The 27,096-nt window shown below is 48.3% G+C and overlaps 2 protein-coding genes and 4 non-coding genes across 9 annotated transcripts; 1 reads left to right on the forward strand and 5 right to left on the reverse strand.

Annotated features, from left to right (window-relative positions):
* Positions 1-1,754: 1,754 nt before the first annotated feature.
* Positions 1,755-14,232, reverse strand: Rnase4 (ribonuclease A family member 4). Of its 3 annotated transcripts, none has more exons than XM_075949610.1 (2): positions 14,100-14,232; positions 1,755-2,961 (listed from the first exon to the last, which is right to left on the reverse strand). In XM_075949610.1, the coding sequence occupies exon 2, from the start codon at positions 2,945-2,947 to the stop codon at positions 2,501-2,503; it is 447 nt and encodes a 148-aa protein (XP_075805725.1). In that variant the 5' UTR covers positions 2,948-2,961; positions 14,100-14,232; the 3' UTR covers positions 1,755-2,500. The 3 variants fall into 3 exon arrangements, with proteins under 3 accessions (XP_075805725.1, XP_075805727.1, XP_075805726.1); XM_075949612.1 differs by having other exon boundaries at positions 1,755-2,950; positions 14,100-14,169; XM_075949611.1 differs by lacking the exon at positions 14,100-14,232 and adding an exon at positions 9,158-9,296.
* Ang (angiogenin) lies at positions 4,396-14,231 on the reverse strand. Of its 2 annotated transcripts, none has more exons than XM_075949614.1 (2): positions 14,100-14,231; positions 4,396-5,013 (listed from the first exon to the last, which is right to left on the reverse strand). In XM_075949614.1, exon 2 carries the CDS (start codon positions 4,993-4,995, stop codon positions 4,558-4,560), a length of 438 nt encoding a protein of 145 aa, XP_075805729.1. In that variant the 5' UTR covers positions 4,996-5,013; positions 14,100-14,231; the 3' UTR covers positions 4,396-4,557. The 2 variants fall into 2 exon arrangements, with proteins under 2 accessions (XP_075805729.1, XP_075805728.1); XM_075949613.1 differs by lacking the exon at positions 14,100-14,231 and adding an exon at positions 9,158-9,297.
* A 287-nt stretch (positions 14,233-14,519) lies between the features above and the next one.
* Trnap-ugg (transfer RNA proline (anticodon UGG)) lies at positions 14,520-14,591 on the reverse strand. Its single transcript has one exon. It is a non-coding gene; the product is annotated as a tRNA-Pro (tRNA).
* An 813-nt stretch (positions 14,592-15,404) lies between these two features.
* Positions 15,405-15,492, reverse strand: Trnay-gua (transfer RNA tyrosine (anticodon GUA)). Its single transcript is given in 2 exon segments — positions 15,405-15,440; positions 15,456-15,492. It is a non-coding gene; the product is annotated as a tRNA-Tyr (tRNA).
* An 883-nt stretch (positions 15,493-16,375) lies between these two features.
* Positions 16,376-16,448, reverse strand: Trnat-ugu (transfer RNA threonine (anticodon UGU)). The gene has a single exon. It is a non-coding gene; the product is annotated as a tRNA-Thr (tRNA).
* A 3,986-nt stretch (positions 16,449-20,434) lies between these two features.
* Trnal-uag (transfer RNA leucine (anticodon UAG)) lies at positions 20,435-20,516 on the forward strand. Its single transcript has one exon. It is a non-coding gene; the product is annotated as a tRNA-Leu (tRNA).
* Positions 20,517-27,096: the final 6,580 nt, after the last annotated feature.

Below are 27,096 nucleotides of genomic sequence, written 5' to 3' on the forward strand. Positions count from 1 at the left end.
CACAAATCCTACTCTAATGTGAAGCTGGTGTTACAAGGGCCACTTGGATACACAGCCATGGTAGGAAGCAAAGCAGGCCAGATGGGAGAGCAGTACCCCTGTCTAAATGTGAAGCTACTGCTGTCCTCAGAAGTTACAACGATCCTTAGTTCTGGAAACTTCTTACAGGGTCTCTCTCTCTCTCTCTCTCTCTCTCTCTCTCTCTCTCTCGACAGGGTTTCTCTGTGTAGCTCTGACTGTCCTGGAACTCACTGAGATCCACCTGCCTCTGCCTTGTCAGAAAGGCTTCTGCCAGGAGACACGGAGAGGAGTTTGTTACATAGAGAACAAAAAAAAGGCAGGCTGTTCAGGAGGGCGTGCATGAGCGCTTCTTTACCGGACTCCATCCGCCTGAGGCTTGGACAAGTGGCTCCGTTTAGTCTGATTGACCATATCCACTTTGATAAGCCCCTTCTCTGGTGTCCTCCTCAGTCAGGCCATGGTGGACATGGTCTAGTTTAACTAATCCCACAGTCGAGGAGAAAGTCTTCAATAACTATGATTCAAATTCAAAAACAGAAAATGGAAACAAACAAAAGTAGCTTCCGGTCACATCTGAGTATTGGGGACTAGAACTGGAAAACGGTGGATAAGACAGGATGGAGTTTATTACTAAATTCTGCTCTCTGAACAGCGGTTCATCGAAAGGATACACCGGCTGCACCAGTGATCCTGAAATCAGAATTTGGTTCACAATGCCTGGCATAATAAACTTGTTCAAACCTTCCAGTCTGTAAACCCTGCTGCATTTGGACAGTCAGTTGTCTGGGAAGTCAGAGGGGAATCTTTCTGGCTTATAAGTGTATTTCCTGGCAAACCAGAGTAAAACCATTCCAAAGTCTGGTCCTCTCCTTCCATCCAGGTCATCGGGCTTGTCTCTGAGACTCACCTCTGACTTCATCTTTTCTTCGTGCGTACGGGAGGTAAAGTACACTAACACACAACAAGGCCCCTAGTCTTGCCTTCTTCCTGACCACTGTGGATAATGTGTTAACTGAAAGGCTAGCAGGTGTACAGCTGCACTTCTTAGGTTTGTGGGAAGTTTCCTCCGCAGAATGAAGAACAATGGTACAGACAAAAAATGAGGGGGAATTGGACTAGCTGATCTCGGTAGAGGGTCTCTGGAGGGGCGTGGTCTCAGGCTGCAGGCAGGCGGAAGGAGCTGTGGGTTGATCTGTTCTCAACATTGGAGCTCCAACCACGGAAAGCCTTTGTTATTCCTCTGAGCCTGGCTCAAGAAAGTCATTGCCATGACTCCGCGTGCATTAGGGTCCGTGCTCACAGCAACAAGACACTTCACTCGGGACTGCGTCTGCTTCTTACAATAGTGTATCTGTGTTGTGTGGCAAACAACAGGCAAAGCTTGAGTAGTACAAGATCGGGGGTTGGAGAGCTGGCATTAGGGTTAAGTGTACTTGTTGATCCTGGAGAGCAGTGTTTTTCAGCCTCCTGATGTTGCGACCCTTTAATACAACTCCCAACCATAAAATTATTGTCCCTACTTCATAACTATAATTTTACTACTGTTATGAATCATAACGTAAATATCTGTGTTTTCCGATGACCTTAGGCGACACGTGGAAGAGTCTCTGTCGTGATGGCTCTGATGAGCATTTGCCTCTGACCAGATGTGTGGTGACACCCAGGACATGAGAGTTCACAGACTCGACAGGAACCTAAAGAGATCAGGGGAACACAAGGCCATGACACAGTACTTCAGCTGACACATCTTTATTATAATGAACATGCAGAAAATCTTTCAATTAAGGAGGGTAAAAAAATCTTGGTGATCTACTATCTTTTTTGATATAGCATTTAAAAAATCTTAGTAGCCACAAACCATAATTAATATCAAACAACTCATATCTTTTAATTTGTTGGCATGTTATTTCCAAATTCTTTTTTATTTATTATGTATACAATACTCTGTCTGCATGTATGCCTGTGGGTCAGAAGAAGAAGACACCAGATCTCACTATAGATGATTGTGAGCCACCATGTGGTTGCTGGGAATTGAACTCAGGACCTATGGAAGGGCAGCCAGTGCTCTTAACCTCTGAGTCATCTCTCCAGCCCTCAGTTCGATTTTTATCTGAGAATTGCCAATGCTTTCATGGTCTTCAAAGTCTTTAACTCTAACAGTCTGAATAAAGTAGCAGAATAGGCATGGGGTAGGGGGTTAGGGCACTGGAATGTGACAGCTTAAACTAAGAAGGCACTTTGTGATAGCTGTAATACTGTCTAAATACACGTGATGCAAGTGTCAGAGGATACTCTGGGAGTCAGGCTGTGAGGAGAGGTTTCCCTCTTCTCCATTCAATACAATGGGATATATAGGGTATACGGCATGAGCAATGGGAACAAAGCCCGAGGCCTATCAAAGGCATCTCTCATTGCTATTGTCACTTCCTCCGAGGCCAACTGCAGTCACTAGCTGTAGCAGCTGCAGGGTGGCATCTATCTATCTGTCAAAGTGCACCGGGACCTCTGGGTTACCCTCGCAGGCAATGAAAACCCGCCTGGTGCTGGCAGTGGCCCTGTATCTGCAGTTGGGAGCCCTAGAGCTCCCTGTCTCTCTGCAGTCTGTGACCTTCAGTACACCCTCGTGACAGTTCATCTGGCCATTCTTGCACTGGATACTGGCAGTACTGCAGATGCTACGAATGTTCCAGATGTCTTCGTGGATGAAGGTGTTGAAGCGTTTGCACTGATGAGAAGTCATCTTCCGTCTCTGCATCATCAGGTTGCAGTAGCTGTCACTGCCTCCGGTCTGCTGAGAGTCAACATGCTGCCGCAGGAACCGCTGGTACATTCGGTCCTGGCCGTAGGAGGGCTGCACGAGCCCTAGTCCCAGCAAGGCCAGGATCAAGAGCAGAAGCAAGGACTGGGTCCTAGGCAGAGACATCATGACCTAGAAAGGGCCTGAGAAGAAAGCAAAGACAGAAGGAAAGAGGGTAAAGACTGGGCACTGGCCTGCTGAGAACGGCAAAGTAAAATCTCTGAGCATCTGGGCAGAACATGCTTGGCTTAATGAGTTAAAAAAAAACCGGAGGCTGTGAAGTTGGGTGTGCAGATGATGGGGGGACCTGGGAGAACTCGGAGAGGACAGTGAAAATGACCAAAAGCACCTGTGTAAAATTCTAAAGACTTAATAAAAATAGACAGGAATGGCTTAAGGAAGGGCTATCAGATGCTGCCATCTGGTGGTCAGTCCTCAGATTGACTTGCAGATTGACTCACAAGAGAAAACTAAGTGGACACCCCAAAGTAACAGGGACAGTTTTTTTCAGAGTCAAGCAGACTTCACAATGCAGGTACAGTCCAAGAGCCGTGTCTTTCGGAGCTGGTTTGAGGTACACAGATACACATGTGTACTTTATCCTACCTGAAGCCTCTGCTTTGCTACGTGATAACTACCAGTATGAAATGCAAGTATTACTCTTTAACAACCCCCACGTTCACAGCCATGCCTGTGCCCTGCTTCCGTGCCTCCAGGTATGGATTTGAGATAGTGTTGCTGCAGTTATTAGCAGCCCTGGAGGTCACTGAGGAGGGCCCCCTCCCTCATTTTTGGTTTGGCACCCTACTTCCTGTTTCCCTGATTCCACTAGAAAGGTGAACCTCTGCTTGGCACTCACTGGGCCTCCCAGTCAAAATAGTGAACTATCTCCTCTGGGTAGAATAGATATTCTGCTCCAAAGATTAGAACCCAGCACGTGTTCTCTCTCCCCTTCAGAGACCATCCTTCAGAAAGATTAGAACCCAGCAATGTGTTCTCTCCCCTTCAGAGACCATCCTTCAGAAAGGCTGATTCCCCTGAGAGCACACCTAGGGGATGGGCGGGCTGATGATTCCTTCAGTGAGACAGAACAGTTAACCTTTCCAGGAGGGTGACGGCTTCACACAGGCTGCTTTTGAAATTCTCTGTGTGAAACCATGATTCTGGTTCGGTTAGAGTCGAGGTTTCTAAGAGAATTAAGGTACTTCATCAGGTGGGTGAGAACAAGAGCGTGAGGTTTGTCTGCCCCTCAGCGCTGATGGTCTCACAGTGGTTTGTGCTTGGGGGTGTGTACGAGAAGGGAGGAGAGGTGGGGAGGATGCCTTTGGTCCTAACCCCTTCCCCCAAGGGCTCCTTTAGTGACCTATTAGTTAACAGACAACTTAACTCTTGAGAACTCCCATCTGTCTTGTCTGTAAACAGTTACCCTCACTGCCACAGAAAGATGAAGTCCCTCCTCCCACTGATTGGCAGATAAAGAAGAACATCTCTGTTTCCGTCCCTCTCCTCGAGAGCAACTGAGTAGAAAAATTAGGAAACACTAAATTTCCTAGGAACTCGTGACTCTGCCAGACAGATTCTTAATGGCTTTAAAGACATCTTTATTTCTGTGCGTCGTAAATCAGGAGACACAAGTTTCAGATAGTTTGTATTCTTACAGTGACCGTTGCCATCAGTGTTCTGGGATAAGGAGGGGATCAAAAGAATGTAGAACCAACTCTGTGCCAGGGGCCTGCTGACTATTGTCTGAAGACAGACTCATCTAAGTGGACAGGCAAGCCATTTTCACAGGCAACAACAATGTGTCTGGACCCTCTGGAGGCTCGGTACTTGCATGGAGGCCGGGTATTCCCTCCTCTATGCTTGCAGTTGGTGACCTGGAATTGAGAGGTGCTTATTCTTAAGTTATTTTCGTAAGGCTCTCCATCCTTTCCGCAGATAGCCTTGATGCTGTCCTTGCTGCCATGAACAAAAGTGTTGAAGTCCTTGCAGGGAGAGGTCAGGCCTCGCTTCCTCATGGTGCTTCCACAGTATCTATCATCACGGCCACTTGGATTGGCATCATAGTGCTGAGTAAGGAACTTTTTATACCTGGGGTCATTCTGAGCCAGAGCTGGTGGGGTCACAACCAGACCCAACATGAAGACCAGCAACAGGGGGCCCAGACTCACTGTCATCTCTTCCAACAGAGATTCCTGCCAAGAACAAAAAGTAGCAATGATGGGGTCATGGCACCACATTCCAATTTAGGCTAAAAAAGTGGAGACGTTTCTCTGTGATAGGACATTATAAATCAGTTGTCCCCAGGCATCGAATTCCATCTTTGCTTTCCCCCTTCCTAGTTGGCTCCATGATCTACATCCTTCTTCTTCTTTTAGGATCACCATCAGTCATAGCATAATTTAAACTGTTTATATCCTTAGCCACTTATTACTTAACTTGATAACAAACATCACTCAGCTCCCTGTTGGCCCAGAAACAGGCTAGATCCTGGGACACAAATACCTTAAGGTATACCAAGGACAGGGGCAGCGGTGTCCTCCCAGCTACTTAGGAAACCGAGGCAGGAGGATTGCTCAGGCCCTGGAGTTCCGTGCTAGCTTGGCCAACACAGATGAGTCTGGGGGGGGGGGGAGAATAGAGATGTGGCACCCAGGGGACGCAACAGGACCTCCTGAGGTGAGGTAGACTGTAACACAGGAGCTGAGAGCCATCTGGATGTGAGCACAGGGACAGCCAATGCCCCAAGGGCACTAAGATGGCTTCCGGGCATTCAGGTGTGAAAAAAGCTGTTGAGAGCAGATACCTTGGTGTGAGGGGGCAGGTCTACTTCTCCCAGAGGGCAGAGTTCCTGTGCAATGCAAGGAAGAACGGACCAGCGTGTAGCCCTTGTAGAGGATCTGGGAGCAATGTCTGCAGAGCAGAAAGGGGAACAACACAAGCTCGTGCTCCAGACTGTCTCACTTCAGCATCGTTTGGAAGATTTGAGAGAATAGGTGCTAGTCTCCTGTGTCTGTAATAGGGTCACACGGGCACGTGATCTTACAGTGTGGCAAAATAAAACATAAAAAAACAAACTAAGATCTCTTCATGAAGCCAAAGGGTTCACAGTCTGCTGTAAGATCTCTCTGAAAAGGACAGAGGAGAGCGCTGCCGTGGTCTCTGGAGAGCTCTCGGCTCACCCCGTACCACACACACCATCACAAACCACACACCTTAGAGCCAAAGGCGCCTTCTGCTGGAGCTTGGCCCCCTTATGGAGTTTTGAAAGATGTTATTTCTAATGTAATTTGAAATTCTGAGAACCAAGAGGCATTAGGTGTTTGTGGCAAGCAGTTTTTGATAATACCCGTAAATCTTTGAAGAAGAATGTAAAGACCTAACAACCCTCCTCACAGTGGGGCTGCAGAGATGGCTCAGCAGTGAAGAGTTCAGTTCCCAACACTCACACTGAACGGCAGCTCACACCTACCTGCAACTCCAGCTCCCAGGGATCTAATGTTTCTGGCCTCTGTGGGCACATACACTCTCTTACTGATACCTGCCCACAGACACGCATGCATACACTTAAAATAATAAAAATAAATCTTTTTTAAAAAGCTCTGTAAGAGCCGGGCAGTGCGGCGTACGCCTTTAATCCCAGCACTAAGGAGGCAGGGACAGACGGATCTCTGTGAGTTCGAGGCCAGCCTGGTCTACAAAGTGAGTTCCAGGACAGCCAGGATTGTTTAACAGAGAAACCCTGTCTCGAAAAAACAAAAACAAAAAATGAAAGCAGTATAAAGAGAAAGTAAATGCTGGGCTTGAAGATGCTGTGACAGGAAACTTAAGGAAGCCAGAGACCAGTGACTGCTGAGCTTCAGGTCCCAGGAAACATGGCCTGAAGGAACATGGGCACAGAACCACGATAGACAGCTGTGAATGCCCCACATTTAACAACAACAACAAAGTTTTGAGTTTTTTTCTTGGATACAGTGTCTTGCCGTGTAGTGCAGGTTGACCTCAAACTCTTGATTAAAAACTACCATGTCCAGTTAATGTAGTTCTGGGGAGATGGAGGCAGGAGAATGGGAAGTTCAAGGTCATCTTTGGCCCCACAGTCGGCTCGAGGACAGCCTGGGATATTCAAGACCTTGTCTGTAAATAAATATAAAGGCTGTTGTATCTTTCAGCCTGAAGAAATGTGTTGTTGAAGGAGAAGATCAGCCCCAGGTAAAGGGTTTTTTGTTTTGTTTTTTCTTTTCCCTAAAGTGTGGTACATTTTCAGCGGCGTTAAGTTAATCATTAGCTTTATTTTGTGTTTCTCTCACGTGTAAGCCTGAACACTTTTACTTTTACCTCGTGCGTGCGTGCGTGCGTGTGTGTGTGTGTGTGTGTATAGGCGACGGTCCTGGCACTCAGCTTGTATGTAGTCTGTTCCTCGTACAGGGTCCGGGATGATGGCAGGACTCTAGGTCAGGTGGGTCTAAGGCCCTACTGAGCATGTGCAAGACAGGTGATGGGGGGGGGGGGGGATGAACTGCTTTCTAATTAGCGCCTGACGCTAACTCACCCTGTGCGATTCATGACCGCAGACAAACTCGGTGTACGGCGCTAAAGAACACCACATTTCACAGTATCGAAATAACATGCGCATTATAATGTGCTACAGAATCAAACGCTAGTGCGTCTTGTTCATTGAGGAAAGATAGTGCCCGGGTGCAGAAGGGACAGCCACCCTGAAGAATAACCAGCGTTCACGCGCTGCCTCTGCTCTAGAGGAGCTGCCAGCTGCGGGACACGGGCTTGCTGAGCTCTTTGCATTGGTCTTGGGGTTATCTTTCCTGGGTGTGGGTTGTTTATTCCCCGAGAAATTAGAAAGAGTTGTGTGTGGTGCTGCATGCATGCCTGCAATCGTAGAACAGGCACGGGGACTCGCCTGGCTGCCTAGTGAGATCCATGCAGACCTAAACACACGTAGTAACAAGAGCTGCAATACTTGAACGACTCAGCAGGTGGCAGTCGTGGATAGGGATGCTGCCATTCGGCAACCACGGTCAGCCTGTACTGAAAACCTTATAAAAGTACAGACTGTGGGGAATGTGAATCGGCAAGCAATCTTGCTGGGCTTTGGGTAGTTAGGACACCAAAGCAAAGTCCACAATGTGGAGAATCCAAACGCCGAGGATATCACAAAGCAGATGTTGACCAGCTCTCGGGTTTCATGGCGGCTGTCTCAAAAGCACATCGGTACTCATGAGATCCTGTCCATATTTCCCGATGCTGTATAACCTACGATTGAGCAGGATCCGTATTCTTTGCCTTGAATCATAGTGCTTGCGCACGGCAGGCTCTCAGTATGTCCCGTGATTAATTTCCCTTCCCTCTCCAGGCCTATGGTACCAACGGAAGAAAGAGGTGATGGGGTAACCTTGGCCCAATCTCTGAAACACATCTCCATGAAGGTTGTCTGTGTAAGCCCAGTCCGTGTATCGACTAACACCACGCCGTGTTTCACCTCCTAAAAAGACACTTCCTTCTAGACTTTGAAACCAAGCAGGCCTGTGTGGCCAGGTAAAGGGCTTGCCAGGTCAAACTGCGTGAAAACAACGACAGCTGGATGATCTGGGGTGCGGGTGTAAACCATCAAGACCAAAGGGCCGAGCCTAGTCAGTACCCAGCACGTGACGTCATTCGGACTTCTCTGGACTCATTTTACCCGCTCTTAAGCTGATCCTGCAGTCCTCACAAGCACTGATGCTCTCTTTTCTCCCCACTGGCAGGGCTTTGTACCAAGAGACGGAGCAGGGCTGACCATATGGGGCAACCCTTTCACAGCTACGCCCTCATTACCTGTGTCTCCCTAGCAATGCTTGCAGAGGAAGCCATAGCAACAATGTCTCACCTTCCTTTGAATCCTCCCTCCCTCCTTCCCCCATTTACCGTCTTTTGATCTTAGCACGCATTCCGCTTGTTTCCAAAGAGCATTCATAATTGTTTTTTTAAAAGGAACTGCCAGAAGCTCTTCTCTTTATTCCTGCGAAGCCACATGCTTACCCTGGAAGGTGAGCACAGTCCCATGCCTTGGGAGATTTTGTCACAGCTGAGCCTCTGATCTCTGCCCTCACCTCCCACACCTCCATCTCCTGGCTCCCAGTCTCATTCATTACCTTCGCCCAGAAACAAACTATCCCAAAAGAAACCTGCTTTCATTTTAAATTTAGACTCCAACTTATTTTCTTTTTAAAGCATGAGGTTGGGTCTAGAAGTCCTAAGGAGGGATAACTGGTTTCTTTATAGATGAATGGCTAGACAGAGTGCAGGGGAGGAGAAACAGAGCAGAAGGAGGCAGAATCTTACAAAAGTTGGCCAGCTTTCCTCCAACTGGAGATGAGTCCAGATGTTTGCTCCTGGAGACCAGGTCCAGCGGCGTAAAGCAAAGGCTCTCTCAGTCTGGTTTTATACAGGACTGTGTGAGGGGGCGGAGAGACCGTTTCTAAGGACCCGCTTTGTCCGACAGATGTAAACAAGGACACCACTAGGGGGACAAACAAGGGGTCATTCACCTTTTCCTGGGCGTGACGGGGTCAAACATTAACCGCCTGGCAGGGCTGATGTTTGCTCAGAGACGACGATGTTTGCTAGGCATGGCCTTTGTCCCAAAGCCACCTCTTTTCCGATGCCCATGGTCCTTACCCTTCCCACGGTAGGGCTGAGGTCTCATTCTTCATATGCCGTGGAATGATGCAAAAACATGTTATCTCTGACCTTAAGTTCAACTTTGGAAGGGGTCCAGAGGAGGAGTGAGGCAGCTGTGCTTCCCACCTCCTTCCCAGCATTCCCTGGGCTCGTCTTCCCGTCATCCATCCACAGGAGACAGAACCTCACTGCCAACCTGATCCTAACCACGTAAAGAAGGCAGTGTGTCCCTCTGCTCTGCTTCTGAGGAAGACCATGACTAAGCAGTAGTAGATAAGCCACGCGACAGATTTCCTCTGCCCACAAAGCACACAGGGAGGGAGCAGAGAGCTTTCTGGAATTGTTATGTATTCATCTTCAGGACTGGACAGAGGGCTCGGCTACAGACACAGGCAGCTCTTCAGAGGACCCAGGTCCAGTTCTGGGCATCCACATGGCAGTTCACAGTCATCTATAATGATACATTTTTTCTGGCTTCCCTAGGTATGGCATATGCCTCGTACCCAGACATACTTGTAGGCAAAATACCTCCACAGAAAATAAATAAGTATATAAAATGTAAATAATTGCTGTACACTTACCTTCCGTGTAGGGCAGGATTGAAACAGTTTAGCCTTGTCAGTTTCTAGATTTTGCTCAATCATTTTGTATAGATATTTGTGTGTCATTTAAGCTGCATTTATTTCTAAATAAGTAGGTTGATGATGAGGGAGGAGAGGTGCAGGCAAGCAGCAAAACACCTTTCCCCACATGAGAACCTTGTTGGGGATATTTTGAGTGAGTCTGGGCACGAGAGCTATAGCCATGAGCTGACTAACTTGCTCTAGCAGGAGGAAGAAGATGCATGTCAGCATCATCTCCAGACTCCCTCAGTGGGGCTCTTCCTCTGCATAGCAGGAACAGAACCCCCTCAGGAAGCTCAGATGGGAAAGAGGCACGCGGGCAGCCTCAGGACCCAACTTGCTTGCATGCTCACACCTGGCCGTGGGTGGGATGGTTCTAGCTTTACTTCAGGTTGGTGTAACTGAGAAAACAGGCAGTCAGTTTTCCCTGAGGGTTAATCTCGTTGTCTCTTCATTAGGTGGAACCTTCCCAGAAAAGAATATTTGCTTACTCATTTCTGTATTCTTCGTGACTCGACACCCACGTCCCCATCAACTGACCTAGAGCCTCTAGCTGTGCAAACTCCCTGTGCTTCTGTTTAAAGGTTCAGAGATGCGAGATTTCGTAGCAGTTATTAAATAAAGCTTGATCGCTAAGTAGAGCGAAGTCTGGCTAGGGAGGCTGGCTGATACTCACCCTGGGGGCTGATGAGGCCGTCCAGTTGTGGCCATTGATATGGGAGTGCTCTGCTGTTGCCTGCAAAAAGTTGCTGAAGTCGCCTGATTTGCCTTTGCCAATGAAGTATTGTTCCCAACTACAGTGTAAAATCTTTCTTTAAAAGCTCATGCTTTTAATACTAGCAGTCTGAGTTCGAGACCATCCTCATCTACAGCATCACTAGTTCCAGGACAACCAGGGCTACACAGAGAAGCCCTGCCTCAAACAAACAAACATAAAGAAGCTGCCCAGAATGCAATCAGCCCGAGGGACACGCAGCCCACGACAGCTTGAGAAGGTGGCATGGGGACCTGGAAGGTTTGTGCTCCCCTTCCCTTCCCCCCACACTCCTAACCCAACTGTGGCTGTGATCAGATGACCAGCAAGCTATGCAGCCTGCCCTCTCTCTGCCCTGGTGACTTGAGGGTGCTAGAGTCTCTGGAAAGGAAGGCACAAGCACACTTCTGACCACAAGCACACTGCCCTGCCCCTGTGACAAGTGCCAGACTTTACTCTGCCAAAACGTGAAGTGTTTCCAAAGTACAGCAGCAACAGCCCGGGACCTTCAGGGTGAGACCCATGCTGCTATCCGGCGGGGGACGGGGGACGGAGGAGGGGAACTGACGTGCTCCGTGTGCAAACATACTGTGTATGGCGGTGCCTGTTTTAAATTAATCCCACATCACTCTTTAAACAGATGTGGAAGAACTGAGTTCTGGAGTCATCAACCACTCGTTTGTTCAGAGAGAACAGCCAAGCGCATTGCAACACTTTGATGGCCTCATTGTCCCTCGGGGGTGGGAGGAGTACCAGCCAACCCCCACAGCCAGGGATGACCGTCCGCGAGGCCCTTTCCTGCTGAACAGTCACAAAAGCAGACGCCCAACCCTAACCCACAGCACACACACAAACACAAACCGCCTTGCCCAACAGACAGACCAGTCTCCCTTTCGGGAGCCGTGTTAGTGTGCTGAGCAGCCAAATGCCTTCTCTTAAGTCGCTGGCCCTTCATCTGACCATTGAGAACCTGCTCAATTCCCTGACAAAAGCCAGGCCATTTTTTTTTCCAACTTGGCACATATTGAAACAGAAATGGGTATTTTTTAAAGTTTTCTATTTTATTAAGATGCAAGGTATTATAGCCTAGGAATGATAAAGTGTGTGTGTGTGTGTGTGTGTGTGTGTGTGTGTGTGTGTTGCTAGGGCTCAGACCCAGGGCCTTGCTCGTGCTATGGTAGACTACCAACTGAGCCACATCCCTGGGCCTGAGTATTTTATCTTTTTCAGTAATTTTAACTCACATGAAACAACTGCCAATTTAAAAAAAGGATTCATTAAAAAAAGTTTTAACCAACCAGGTAGTGGTGGTGCATGCCTATAGTCTTAGCACTTAGAAGGCAGAGGCAGAGGCAGGCGGATCTCTGTCAGTTCGAGGCCAGCCTGGTCTACAGAGCGAGTTCCAGGGCAGGCTCCAAAGTTTTAACCTCCTGAAAACCATTCTCCTTTCCTGGAATTTTTGACTCTCTTCTCCAAGCCAGTAGTATCCATGGACACGTGCGGCATGAAATTCTCCCTCCAAGACATTTCCCCCTTTAGATAGAGTGTATGTTTGATTCTGTTCTTCGGACTCATTGTAGGATCAGGTGGGAAAGATATGAGAAAATTGTATAAATTCCTGTACAACGCTAACTTAACACAATCAACGATAGAAGTAGCTGAAAAGAGAAAAGTTCATAGGACTAGGGATTGAGGAAGTGGGGGCTCCACTGGTTGAGGGAGAACGGGAACAAAGTCCTGAAGACTTCCCTGAATCTCCAAACAAGGTACAAATTAAACATTTACTTCCCCATACACTGGGCTTTGGCCTATTCCTGACTTCCAGTTATTCTCAGAATACCCTACAGAGATTGCACTCTGCTCAAATAAAGATATGATGGGAAATCTCGAGAGATGTTTACCCAGCCTGCATCAGTGCACTTTTTAATCCATGTTTGGGTCACACTAACAATGCCGCCACTGGACGGCTCCACAAACCTTCCGTGGGACGCAGAGAGAACGGGACGAGAGGGAGGTTCGTGGGGAGCTCTGCACCCCACAAAGCTGAGACCCTGATGAACTGATGACTTTTGCAGGCCCGTCTCTGACCCTGGCCATAGCTAGTCCGCTTTTTCTAAACACCTCCCTCCCCCAGCGTAAAACTACAGGTCAAGTCCACAGTATCCGAACCCGTGTTACAACACCGCACCACCCCACGCAATCAAGACGGGAACAGAGGGAAGCCTGGGATGCTCCCAACTTTCGTTTTACAGATGTGGAAATTAAGAACAGGGAAAGGGACGTTAATTGACCAAGAGACCTTTTACATTCCTGTGACGGAATGATTTCTAGAAAAGTCAAAACTAACTTTTAAAATAATACTAAAAATTAGTTAAAGGAAACCAACACTGATTATTTCCATAAATCTCCCAAACATTTGAATTCCGCTTTCATCAGCAAGGAGTTTTTTGAACTAAAGCCGCTGGCTCAACTCGGAGTGGTGCGACACTTTGAATATCTGCAGGGAGTTGGCCAGGGCCTGTTCAGATAGACGACTGAGCTTTCTAGCGAGTGTGAACGAACAATAAAAATTGCGGTCGCCACAGAGGGAAGACCCTGGCCTACTGCAGAAGTCCCAGTTAAGGACGAAGATACTGCACAGCCACGGTTGGATGCGCTGTATCAGAGCAAGAGAATCCCAGCCGTCCAGTGAGAAGGCACGGACGGAGGAGGCTGTTGACACTCATCTCCAAAAGTTTCACAACACCCTTCAGGATGAGTTACGGGCGGGAGACAGGAAATAGAAAATGAAAAACACCAGTCCTCAAATGTTAAGTTCTGCGTGCACAACCTTGACAGCTTTTCCCACAAATCTGATTCCAACCTAGGAACCCCCAGGTCTTCCTTATCCGAGCGAACGCGCGCTCAGGTAAGATAAGGGTTCCTGGCACTCACCCCCCCTCCCCCCCGCCGCAGATTCTGTGGTCCCTTCTCAGCCTGGGTTCTACACTGTGCCAAGCCGGAAAGGGAACCGTGCAAAGGGGATCTTCAACTCTGGCAAGAGCTGATGCCCGCCACACCTCAGCTCCGCAATCAGACCCGAGAAGGGGCCTCCCAGGACCCCCACACCGCCCCTGGATGGACGGGGTTTCCTTAGACAAACCGCTCCTGGAAAAACTATCTCCATAGTTTGGAGTAGAAACCCACACGGGCCTGGAACTGTGGAGGCGGCGACTTTGTTTCTCACCTTTTTTTCCTAGTGGGATGCCGAATAGGAGAACTGCAATTTCCCCTGTAATCTCGTCCGAAATATGGGTGAGGTCGGTGTAGCCCGGCCACGCAAACAGATTGGGGCCGGGTGCAGAGGAGCGGAGGGTGGGCGTTCCAGGCTCGGTGGCTGGGACCGCACCCCATCTCTGCACGGACGCCCCTCCCCGCTGGGCAGAGGAACTAGACAGGGAGGCGTCCCGAGGACCAATCGAGGGGGACCCCACCCCGGGAGGTTGGAGGCGCGGCAGAACCCAGAAATCTAGAGCTGCCGGCCGTCTTTCCTTTTGAACAGCCGGCGGTGCGGTCCTCTTTGGCGGGGTGGTCGGAGAAAGAGTTTGTAGATAAGTTAACTACAGGGGAATTGTTTCCAGGATGTAAAGAAAGGAGGTGTAAAATTGGGCTCGTCCGGGATTTGAACCCGGGACCTCTCGCACCCAAAGCGAGAATCATACCCCTAGACCAACGAGCCGTAGTGTTTTGTAGCACTTTACATTCTGTCCATCCTTCAGCGCTGAACTGTGGGACGAGCCAGCGTTTCTTTTTTTTTTCTTCTTATGGGAACATTTTTTTTTGTGCTGTTTAATTTCCACCCCATCTTTCTCAACTCCCACCTATGAATTCTGGGTCTATCCCCTCTTGTTCTCTATCCACGTCCCCGACAGCTCCAGGCTCAGCATGGGATCAGATTTCAAGTCACACGCCTGTTTTCCCAGGCGCCCGAAGCGAGCCGGGGTGGCGCTGCCCGCTCCGGGTGGAGCTCAGCATCCGACTGGCGCAGGACCTGTTCTGCAGGCTTGCGACCACCGCTGCCTGCAGCGGCAAACGCTGCGGGCGGCCAGCGAGGCCAGAGGAGAATCGGAGAGAATTCTGCCGACACTCACAGGAACTGCGTTTTCAATCTCATTTCCTTTGCTGAACTTTATACTCTTCCAGTCTCATCTCCGACAAATACCTAAATGAATAAAAGCGCTTCTCTGCCAGTTGGGGGGGGGGGGGGCAATCACCGCTGTCAGTTCTGGGTTTTGTTCCGCAAATTCTTGCGGGCCAGCAGAGCACTGAAAACGTGCACACCATCGGGTCCGTAGGTTCTGAACTTAGGACATAGGGCAGCAAATTAGGCTCAGCTAGAAACTAAAAGTAAACAATAAAACGCGAGCCACGAGTCAAAAGTCCACTCTCACGGGGTCCCCAAGCAGCGATCGCTGCCCGTTCTGAGGATTGTTAAGAAGGAACGGGAAACAGAGGACTAGAGTTTGGGTCGGAAGCCCAAAATGCAGGCTACTCCTTCGAGCCGGAATCGAACCAGCGACCTAAGGATGGCTGTTAGCAACCACTACAGTCCTCCGCTCTACCAGCTGAGCTATCGAAGGGAAGCACGAGAGTGAGTGTTCAGAAAGTGGTTTTCAGTCAGCCACTTCGCCGCGGGGAGGACCCAGCGACAGTTCTCGGTGTCTGGGGACTGCAGGGAGCCCAGACACCTTGCCGGGTCCTGCGTCCGGCCCCACCGCGGCTTTCCAGACGCAGCCAGCGCTCCGTGGATGTCCGCCTACGGGGTGGGCGCATGCATGCGTGCGGTGAAAGGGGGTGCATGCACGCATGCGGTGGGTGAGAGGTGGGCGCATGCATGCACGCGGTGAGAGGGGATGCATGCCTGCAGGCGGTGCGCGGACGCCAGAGAGCTGAGAACGTGCTCCCGGCACCCGGACCCCGCGGCATCCCGCGCACCCAGTCTGCGAGGCGGGACGGCTTGGGATGCCACGACAGCTAGGAATTCCACCCAGGGACTGGAGGCGTGGCTTGGTAGCGCGGTTACCCAAGATGAGATTTTCCAAGTTCAACCTCAGCTCCTAAATGTAAAAAAACCAAACCAAATCAAAACAGAACAAAACAATAAAAAAAAAACAAAACAACAACAACAAAAACCCTCTCCTTGGAGAGAAAGCATCTTTTAAAAGGAAGCCATAACCACAGACTCTTTGAGTTCTTATCATGGTTTGGTGACCAACGTCTCACCTCCAAACGGCGGTGCTTTATTTGTTGTACGGAGATCCCCCGGCCTCCGCTCCTGTGCCGACTTGGCCTCCCCGCACAAACCCCTTCCTCCCTACTCCCTCTTCCCCTTCCCCTCGCACAGCCCGCCCGGGGTCAGGCCTCCCATCTCCCCGTTCCACACCCGCGTGTGGCGGACTGTCCGCGGAGCGCCTCAGGGAGAATCAAAATAAGCAAAGATTCTTCAAAAGATTTTATGAGTACAGGCCCCAGCGAGATTTGAACTCGCGACCCCTGGTTTACAAGACCAGTGCTCTAACCCCTGAGCTATAGGGCCATACGTAAAGGTTTCCTCTTTCTTTCTTAGAAAAGGATAACTTTGCTGGCTCCTTGGCCGCCCGACTGTCTGACGGAAGATCATTGCCATACACCTTATATTCCCGTATACACTCTAATCCCATATATAGTATGGGAATTTAGTCTACAGACTCTGGGCTTGTTGGAACTGGCACAGTAGTGGATTCTGATGGGGATCACTACTCTGATAAATTTGAAGAAATGTCACCACCACCACCGCAGCAACAGAGTCCTCCTCTCGGGCTTCCTTCTGACGGTGAAATTCAAAACAGAAATCCAGCGCAAAGAAACAAGTCTGCCACAAGTCTGGGCGGAAACGGACGCTTCCATATCTGAATTTCCCCCTCTGCCTCTTAAAAGATCCTTCCCCTCAGCGTCAGCACAAGCAAGCGCCAGGTCGCCTTTTAACTCATTCCTTCATTCAAGAAGCTCCCAATTCCTATTCTGTGCTACGTTCTACACTAGAAACTAGACAGGGGTTCAGACTCTATCATTAGTAATTTTACTTCACTGATAATTATTTTATTTCTCATACTTCTTTGTGCACCACGTGGGTGCCTAGTGTCCGTGGGAATTTTTATGGAACCAAAATTAAAAGCAAGTGTACCAAGTGTAACTTGCAAGTAAGCCATTTGGAGGGCCCTTAGAAAAGGTGGACTAAGTCTCAGGATAGGGAGAGGCTGAGATTTGTACAGTCGGGGGTGTGGGGTATTAGACGGTTCCGGGCAAAAGAAAATTATAAATAAAGTTCAAGAAAGACCAGATTATTTAAGGGTACATTGTTAGAACATGGTTGGTCCACCCTCCTCGAAGGGACAAGAGCTGAGGTGGTTAGGAGACAGGAAGGACGTTAGACCCTTTGGAAAGAGAAAACAGAAATTCACCAAGCATGGAATGCAAAGTAAACGGAAGGGAGGAGAAACTAGAGAGCCGGAACACCAGAGTAGGGCGAGCACATGGCAGTGGCAGCTACGGACTCAAAGGAAAGAAAAAAAGACACAGACAGGGAAGCGAAAGTCTGCTGCTTTAAATACAGTGGACAGAGTGCAGAGGAGACGCTCAATCATACCTTGATACTTGTAAAAGGGAAATTAAAAAAAAAGAAAGCCATTTTTTCCGGATATCTGGAAAGGAGAGAGGTGCAGAAATATCAGGGTTCGGGTGGGATAAACAGGAGGTGCAGGAGCTCTCCACCGGACACGCCTGTGTTTAGAGTCCACCAACTAAGGTCGTGCTGAGATTAAACTATGTCTGGGAGGAGAGCGGAACGGCGGAGCTCGTTCCTGAACTGCAGCGTCTTGGGTTCAATGTCCAGGATCACAAAAATAAATAAAATAAAATAATAAAAGTTAAACGGAATAGTAGCTTTCACCTGTAAACCTGACTGTAGGGACTGGGACCTGAGACTCCTGAGATCAGGGCAAGCAAGCCAAGGACAATCACATAGCAAGACGCTGCCTTGATCAATCAATAAGTAGAAATTTACTTTCCTGGCTGGCCTGGAACTCGCGGAAATCAGCCTGCCTTTGCTTCTGCCTCTATTACACCTGACTCTACAATCAGTGTGCTTCTCTTTAGAACATTGATCTGGGTTTGCATCTGTATGGGGCCTTTGAGTGCCCCAGCTGGAGTGTGGAGTCAAGACTAACCTTTCACCAAGTGAATTCCAGGGATTAAAAACCTTAGTCTACAGTCCATCTTGCCACCCCCACCTCGAATTTTTACTATTATTGCTGTTGTGTTTGTGTCTGATACGTTTGAGGGAGTCGGAACAACTGAGTGGAATCAGTTTTCCTTACATCTTTATTTACAAGAATTCTGGGGTCCAAAACTCAGCTTGCTGGGTAAGCAAGCCAAGTATAGACTCACCAAGCCATCACAAATGCCCAAAATTTAAAATAAAATAAAGAAGTTTGAATCCCGCAGGTCATCCACTAAGTTAGCACTTCTAAGAAGTCTATGGGGCTGGAGAAGCTCATCGGATAAGAGCACCTGATACTCTTGCTGAGAACCCAGGTGCAGTTCCCAGCACACACACGGTAGCTCACCACTGCTCTAACTCCAGCTTCAGGGAACCAGCGATCTCTTTTGGCCTCTGTGCACACTTCCTGCACATATTCTTGCAGGCTCGCACATGTATCCATAAATGAAAAGATAAATATCTTTTTTTCTGTTATGTACTCTTGAAGGAAGATGGTAAAAGTGCCACTGGTAGAATCTCTGAACTGGGTGTTTCCATGTTCTTGGCGTCTTTCAAAGAACAAGACACCTGTGCACACAGCAACAGTAAATTCCTTTGCCTGAGTAGAAAAAGAGATTCAGACACAGTAACAGTTTTCTAGTCTTAAGGACCTGAGAGATTGGGAGTCAGACAGATCTCTGATAGCTAGACAGGGGAAGAGGGATAGAGAGTAAAGATGGCAAGCTTCTAGTTTCTTTGTCATCTTCTGCCCACCATGTCTCCCCTTCTGTTTGACCAATCCAGGCCAGTCAGTCAGATATGTCCAAGACCAGTCTTGATACAGAAGTTCAGGGTCTATCAGCAGTACCCCCCCATACCTCTTGTTTAGGCAGATCAATATAAAACAAGAGGAAGGGTCCCATCCCATGCCACCAAAACAACTCAAAATTTCTAGCCTTCCAGAGGAAAACAGACCAGTTTCTGGATCCCCTTCCCATTTTGTGGGAAATATCTCCTGTATATGTGCCCCACTGTTTCCCCCCCAATCCGTCTGTGTGCATAACGCCCTCATTTTCGTCTTCACGTTTAATACAGTCTGTTACCTGTTGCTGTCTGCTGCGTCTGAGATTTTCCTACCTTTTAATTCTTTAATAGGTGGAGGAAAAGAACCGGATCCTGACCCCTAGACAATCTCAACTTTAAGTGCACTGTTTGCCACAGAGAGGTAAGCAAGGATCAGGGACATACACAGCCTCCAGACTTACTGCCTCTTTGTGGAAATTTGCCTCCAAGTATAGAGTTTAGTCAAATGGAAGATGTAATTTGAATATCACTAGGGAGCCACAATTTCCTTTTAAAGAGACAGAATTTGTTCAAACATTCCCCAATCCCAAACCCGGCGTTTTGCTGGATAGTCACCTGTTTTTGTAGAAAACAGTAGTGGGTTCAACTCTCAGGTACTGCCACACACAAATAAATGGGTCAGATCAACAAAGCGATGTTCTGTAATTTGCACCAGCTCCGATTAGGAGGCGGGGAACTTCTTCCCCGTTCAGGGAGTATGGAGGCCCATGTTTGGTACATCCTATGCCAGAAGCTAACGGGTGACAACTGCGGTGTGACCGCTCTTGCCAAAGTCGGAGGACTCATTTGGTCCTGTGAGCTTGGGGAGAAAGGGGAGTGGTGGGAGGGGGTGTGTGACGAGAGGACACCGAAGTCTCAGAACCCTGGAGGCCTGGAGCCCAGTCCTGGTTCATCTCCTCCTGGGTCTGGGCTGGGTCATCTCCTCATGCAGCCAGCAGCCAGCACAGCTTCCACGCAGTGCACATCTGCAGCCGCCCTTCAGGCTGCTTCCTCTGGGAGGGACGCGCAGAGGAGACGCAGTCTGCAGGCAAGGGCTCTGGCTGCTTCTGCGCGCGGGTTTCCTGAGCACCCGGGAACTGCGCTGGCCTCCCTCTTTCTCGATGAATTCGTCTCCGGCCTTCTAAACCGAAAAACCCAAATTCCCAGACCAGAAAAACCCTTGGAGTCGCCCAGGCAATGAGGGGTCGCTGGGTCTGCGGGCGTCGGGAAGCCACTTCGGCCCTGCTCCGGTGCGGGCAGCAGGGTTGCGGGGCTGCACACAGGAGGATCGCTTGTTCAGTTGGCTCACTCCAGAGCCGAGCCAGCAAGCAGGGTGGGCGAACAACACAACAGGGAAGATCCTGCAACTCCGGTTTCAGAGCGCGGGCTAAAGAGTGTTGAATGATGTAAATAGTGTCCGCGCGCGAGAGAGCGGGCAGATTGGTAGTGTGGCCGAGCGGTCTAAGGCGCTGGATTTAGGCTCCAGTCTCTTCGGAGGCGTGGGTTCGAATCCCACCGCTGCCAGTGTTTTCTTGGCAGCTAGACCGGGTGTGTGAACAATCTTTCTCACCTGCACCTCCCACGCTGTGTCCCTCTTCCGTCCTCCCTTTCCTACACAACCCCCTAGGAAGTGATGCCAGCAAAGACCTGAACCGAAAGTCCTAGGTTGGGTTTGAAGTAACGGGCTTGCTTTGTTTTGCTTTCTTTCCAGACTGTTCTGGAGCTTGCTATGTAATTTAACATGGCCTTTGAGCGCTGAGACAAGAGGCCTGGTTTACCATGCATTGCCAGAATTTGAGGTCTCTTATGGTGCCCTTCTAATGAAATGTGGCAAAACTGTCTCCAAATATTGTCGAATGGGACCTTGAAGAGCCATTTCGCTCTTTCTAGATCCAAAGGTGGCATGGTAGTCACTGAAGAGTTTAGCCAGACTGATCCAGACTGTCATGTGCTGGTTTGAAGAAGAAACGCCCACCAGAGGCTCCAGGATTCGAACACGAGGCTGCCAGTCGGTGGCACTGTTTGGGGAGGGGGTACAGCCTCGCTGGGGAAGCGTGCCCTGAAGCAGGCTTTGAGTGTTTGTCGTCGTACCCACTTCTAGCTCGCACTCTCTGGACGTGATCAGCCACTTTCCTGTTCCTGCCGCCATGCCACGTGTTCCCTCCTTAAGGGACTCTCATCCTTCTGGAGCCGTAAGCCCGCAAAAATTCTACTTTTGCCTTGGTGATGGTGTTTTCCCACAGCAAGAGAAAGGAAAGTAACATGGGATTAAGACCTGCATTTCCTTCTCTCTCTAAGCAGATCCACCATGTGTGCGTCTCTCTCCATCTCCTCCCCAAAATACTCTGAGTTTCTTTTAATTATTCTCCTCTTCATCTTTGGGTGCCTCTGTTTTGACCTCCACCTCTCATTCCATCAGTTGACTTCCCTTCGGCCCCCTCACTCACCCTCCGGGGGAGTTTGAATGAAAATGGCCCTCATAAGCTCACAGGGAGCCGTACTATTAGGAGGTGGGGCTTTGTTGGAGTGGGTGTGGCCTTGTTGAAGGGAATGTGTCACTGTGGGGATGGGCTGTGAGGTACTGAGGCTTGGGATATGACGTCACAATTCACTTCCTGCTGACCAAGTTGTAGCCAGCACCATGTCTGCCTGCAACAGAAACCCTGACTGACCCCTCCTTCCTCTCTCCTTTCCAGCAAACTATCTCTCTGTTCTCTCTTACGGTCCACCTCTCCTCTCTGTCCCTTCCTCCACCCCACCCTTTCTCCTTTTCTCCATTTCTACTCTCTTCATCCCCATCTTTCTTCCAACCATTATTCTTTCCTTGTCTGTGTCTGACTTCTTCACTTTTCCTTCCACACCTGGTCCGGTTGACCTTCCAGTGACCTTCCAGTGACATCGCTTTCCATCAGTAGTAGGATTCTTGGCTTGATGTAGAAACCACTGAGAGCTGCTGCTTGAGAAGAAATGAAGGCTCCTAGGTATTCCACCCCAAAAGGAAATGACCCCTCTTTTTCCACGAACATCAGAGAACTGAGCTCCTCCGGAAGAGGCTCCCTTTAGAGTTCCATTTGGGTCCCTGGCATTTCTGTTAGGTAGCCACTCCATCTTCTCAGAGGCCACCCCCGTCCTGATCCTGGCATGGCCCTTGTCCTGCAAACTCTCTGATTGGGCCTCTGCATCTTTCAACTGGAGTTCACTTCCACCTGGGCGCAAAAGCCAGCAAGAGCGCCCACCAGCGGCGACCTGTGAGAAGGCTGTGAATCTGGGTGCATTGCTGTTCCATCTAGCCTGGCTCCCTGCTTTTCACTCAACAGCTCCTAGTTTCCTGGGCCCCCTGACCGCTTCCCAAGTCCCTGCTTTAACTCTGTTAAAGCAAAGCAAGGAGAGCCGCTGACTGAGAGCCGGTCATCCTTGCTCTTCCGCCGAGTGTAGTAAAACCACCGGTACCAACATGGCGAGGTTGGTACAGGGAGGCACCATGCACCAGACCAGTCCTACCACCTCTGCCTCTCACCTACCCCTGCCGTCTTAGCACCAAGAATTAGCCTTCTCCACTACCAGGAGAAAGAGGTTGCAGCTGGACAAGAACCTTGCTGAGGGCACCCAGCATGGGCAGCAAGCCTGCCCAGAGAATTTGTTGCCACCTACCCCAAGGATCTGAGGCATAGGAGGCTGGGAAGGCTCTTATTTCTTGCCAGGAATCAAGTTTCCAAGGGTCCTTTTTTTAAAAAAAAAATATTTGTTTATTTATTATGTATACAATATTCTGTCTGTATGTCTGCAGGCCAGAAGAGGGCACCAGACCTCATTACAGATGGTTGTGAGCCACCATGTGGTTGCCAGGAATTGAACTCAGGACTTTTGGAAGAGCAGGCAATGCTCTTAACCACTGAGCCATCTCTCCAGCCCCCCCAAGGGTCCTTAAGGCTTTTTAAATTTTCCTTATGAGCCAGTGAGTTTCACTAGGAATTCTAACAACAGTGTGGGCGAAGGGTCCTTCCCTCCCTGCATCAGTGCTGAGTGAGGCAACCCAGCGTGGGGAAACAGGTCCTGATCCACTGTGAAGAGCCCCACAAACAGACCAAGCTACAGAGCTGTCAAACACAGGCAGACTTCCTAGCTGTCGGTCCAGTGTCCACGAGCTCCTGCTAGCTCAGGTCAGCTGTCTCTGCGGGTTCCCCTGTCATGACCTTGACCCCCATCCCAGTCATACAATTCTTCCTCCCAGAGCTCGGCAGTGCGTGGCTATGGATCTCTGCAACTGCTTCCAGCAGATACTGGATGAAGGCTCTTTGGCGACAATTACAGTAGTCACCAATCTGATTACAGGAGAAGGCCAGTTCAGGCACCCTCTCCACTATTGGTAGGAGTCTTGGTTGGAGTCATCCTTGTGGATTCCTGGGTGTTTCCCTGGCACAAGGTTTTTCCCTAACCCCCAAATGGCTCCCCTATCAAGACATCTCTTTTATTACTACCCCCTCCATCTCCCCCTCAAACTGCCCACCTGATCTCTTGTTTCCATCCCCCTATCCCCCATCCCTCTCCCCACCCCCACCCCCAGTTTACCCATAAGCTCTCTTGTGTTTCCCTTCCCAGGGAAATCCATGTGTCCCTCTTTGGGTTCTCCTTGTTACCTAACCTCTCTGGGCTGTGGATTTTAGTCTAGTTGTCTTTTACTTTACAACTAATATCCTCTTCTTTAAAATTGATTTTTATTAAGCTCTACATTTTTCTCTGCTTCCCTCCTTGCCTCTTCCCTCCCCTTCAACCCTCTCACATGGTCCCCATGCTCCCAATTTACTCAGGAGATCTTGTCTTTTTCTACTTCTCATGCAGATTAGATCCATGTATGTCTCTCTTAGGGTCCTCTTTGTTGTCTAGGTTCTCTGGGATTGTGATTTGTGGGCTGGTTTTCTTTGCTTTGTATTTAAAAACCACCTATGAGTGAGTACTATGATAATTGTCTTTCTTGGTCTGGATTACCTCACTCAAAATGATGTTTTCTAGATCGATCCATTTGCCTGCAAATTTCAAGATGTTGCTACTTTTTTCTGCTGTGTAGTACTCCATTGTGTAAATGTACCACATTTTTCTTATCTATTCTTCTGTCAAAGGGCATTTAGATTGTGTCCAGGTTCTGGCTATGACAAACAAAGCTGCTATGAACATAGTTGAGCACATGTCCTTGTGGCACAGTTGTGCATCCTTTAGATATATACCCAAAAGTGGTATTGCTGGGTCTTGCAGAAGGTTGTTTCCTAATTTTCTGAGAAATCGCCACACTGACATCCAAAGGGGCTGTACCAGCTTGCACTCCCACCAGCAATGCAGGAGTGTTCCCTTTACCCCACAACCTCTCCAGCATAAGTTGTCACCAGTGTTTTTGATCTTGGCCATTCTTACATGTGTAAGATGGAATCTCAGAGTTGTTTTGATTTACATTTCTCTGATGACTAAGAATGTTGAACATTTCCTTAAGTGTTTTTCAGCCATTTTAGATTTTTTCTGTTGAAAGTTCTCTGTTTAGGTCTGTATTCCATTTTTTATTATTGGATTATTTGTGCTTTTGATGACCAATTTCTTGAGTTCTTTGTATATTTTGGAGATCAGACCTCTGTCTGATGTGGGGTTAGTGAAGATCTTTTCCCATTCTGTAGGATGTCGTTTTGTCTTTTGATGGTGTCCTTTGCTTTACAGAAGCTTTTCAGTTTCAGGAGGTCCCATTTATTAATTGTTTCTCTCAGTGTCTGTGCTGCTGGGGTTATATTTAGGAAGTGGTTTCTGTGCCAATGCGTTCAAGTGTACTTCCCACTTTCTCTTCTATAAGATTCAGTGTGGCTGGCTTTATGTTGAGGTCTTTGATCCATTTGGACTTGAGTTTTGTGCGTGGTGATAGATATGGGTCTATTTTCATTCTTCTGCATATTGATATCCAGTTATGCCAACACCATTTGTCAAGTATGCTTTCTTTTTTCCATTTGATATTTTTTACTTCTTTGTCAAAAATCAGGTGTTTGAAGATGTGTGGATTTATATCTGAGTCATCTCTTGGGTTCCATTGGTCCTCCTGTCTGTTTTTATGCCAATACCAGGCTGTTTTCAGTACTGTAGCTCTGTAGTAGAGTTTGAAGTCAGGGTTTGTGATGCCTCCAGAAATTCTTTTATTGTACAGGATTGTTTTGGCTTTTTTGCTTTTCTATATGAAGTTGAGTACCATTCTTTCAAGGTCTGTAAAGAATTTTGCTGGGATTTTGCTGGGCACAACTAATATCCTCTTATGAGTGAGTACACCCCATGTTTGTCTTGCTTGGTCTGGGTTGCCTCATGAGGAAGATTTTTTCTAGTTCCGTTCATTTACGTGCAGATTTCATGAGGTCATTTTTTTAAAAAACCACTGAGTAAAACTCCACTGTGTAAATGTACACACTTTCTTTATTCATTCTTCAGTTGAGGGGCATCTAGGTGATTTCCACATTCTGGCCATTACAAATAACACTGCTTTGAACATAAGTGAGCAAGTGTCCTTATGATATGATTTACCATTATTGGGTATATGCCCAAGATTGATTCCCAATTTTCTAAGAAATCACCATATTGATTTCCAAAGTGGCTGTACAAGTTTGCACTCCCTCCAGCAATGGAGGAGTGTTACCCTTACTCCACATCCTTTCCAGAATAGGCTGTGATTTGTGGTTTTGATCTTGTCCATTCTGACAGGTGTAATTGGTATCTCAGACTCATTTTGATTAGCATTTCCCTGATGGCTAAGGATGTGGAACAATTCTTTAAACATGTCTCAGCCATTTGAGATTCTTCTGTTGAGAATTCTCTGCTTAATTGGATTATTTGGTTTTTTGATGTCTTGAGTTCTTTATTTTGGAGATCAGCCCTCTGTCAGGTGTGGGTAGGTGAAGATCTTTTCCCATTCTGTAGGCTGCTGTTTTTGCTTAGGTTCATTCTTAAGAAGAGAAAAAAGGGATGGTCTGTGTTAGAACAGGCTAGGATGCGGTGGTGAAGGAGATAGAGGGTGAGGGAGAAGGGGACAAAGGAAAAGGGGCAGGGGTATTTGCCCTGGAAGGACAGAGAACTGCCTCTGAATAGAGAAGAGACAGGTGTGGCAGGTAGGAAAATGGCGGTTTATAAAGGTAAAGGGGGGACCACGTGTTAGGATGAGGTGTTTAATTTTAATTGGGCATGTTAATTAGGTGAACCAAAGGGGGCTGGCTTCTGATTGCTTGACTCTGATAGTCAGCCTCAGGAGGAGGAAGTGGCCAAATAAGGAATAACTACAGGTAGCTAGCTTTAGAAAAGTAATCTAATGGTTTTTAGTAAGGCAGAGGGAATGGAGAGAGGGGCAAGGCCTGCCAGAGCCACATGCTCGAGAGGGCTAACGTCCCTTCACCCAGGACTTACCTAGGCCTAGGTTCTCGGTGACTTGAGCAGTGACTTGGTGTCAGGCATGGGCTCCATTTTATGGAGTGGTCCTTAAATTCAATCAGATCGTGAGTGGTTACTCCACGGTGTTTGAGCCACTGATACACCTATATGTCATGTAGGCAGGTCTCTGTTGTAAATCATAGGGTATGTAGGTGGGCTGGTGTTTTCTCCTTGCAGAGAACCTTCCAGTACTGTGAACACTCGTTTGTAGGTTCAGTGGGATAGGTAAGTGTTGTCTTCACCATGAGGTTGTGGGGAGAACTTGCCTTGGCAATAGCCTGAGATATACATAGATTTCAGTAGGCCCATTTGTCTAACAACTCGACTAGTTGTAACCGGTTCCTGACACTGGAAGTTTTACTTGGTTATGAAAGGTGTCTAGTTGGGGCATTGTCTCCCTATAGTTTGGTGATTCCATTTAGATTCCATACACATAGATTTATACATACATATGTATACATATGAAAGAAAAGCTTCTACAGTATTAAGTTTCCATATGACCCCTCAAATGGTCCTTACTGTTGGTTATCCCTCCCCATATTCTCTCCCTCACCCCTCCCCATTTAATCCTTTGTTCTAGTCTTTCCCAGTCTCTGCATAACAATATACTATTTCTCTCCCTCTTTGGGAGTTCCCCTCCATTTCTTCGCTCTATACCTAATCC

Source organism: Microtus pennsylvanicus, chromosome 15 (genome assembly GCF_037038515.1).
Source record: "Microtus pennsylvanicus isolate mMicPen1 chromosome 15, mMicPen1.hap1, whole genome shotgun sequence".
Classification (NCBI taxonomy): domain Eukaryota; kingdom Metazoa; phylum Chordata; class Mammalia; order Rodentia; family Cricetidae; genus Microtus; species Microtus pennsylvanicus.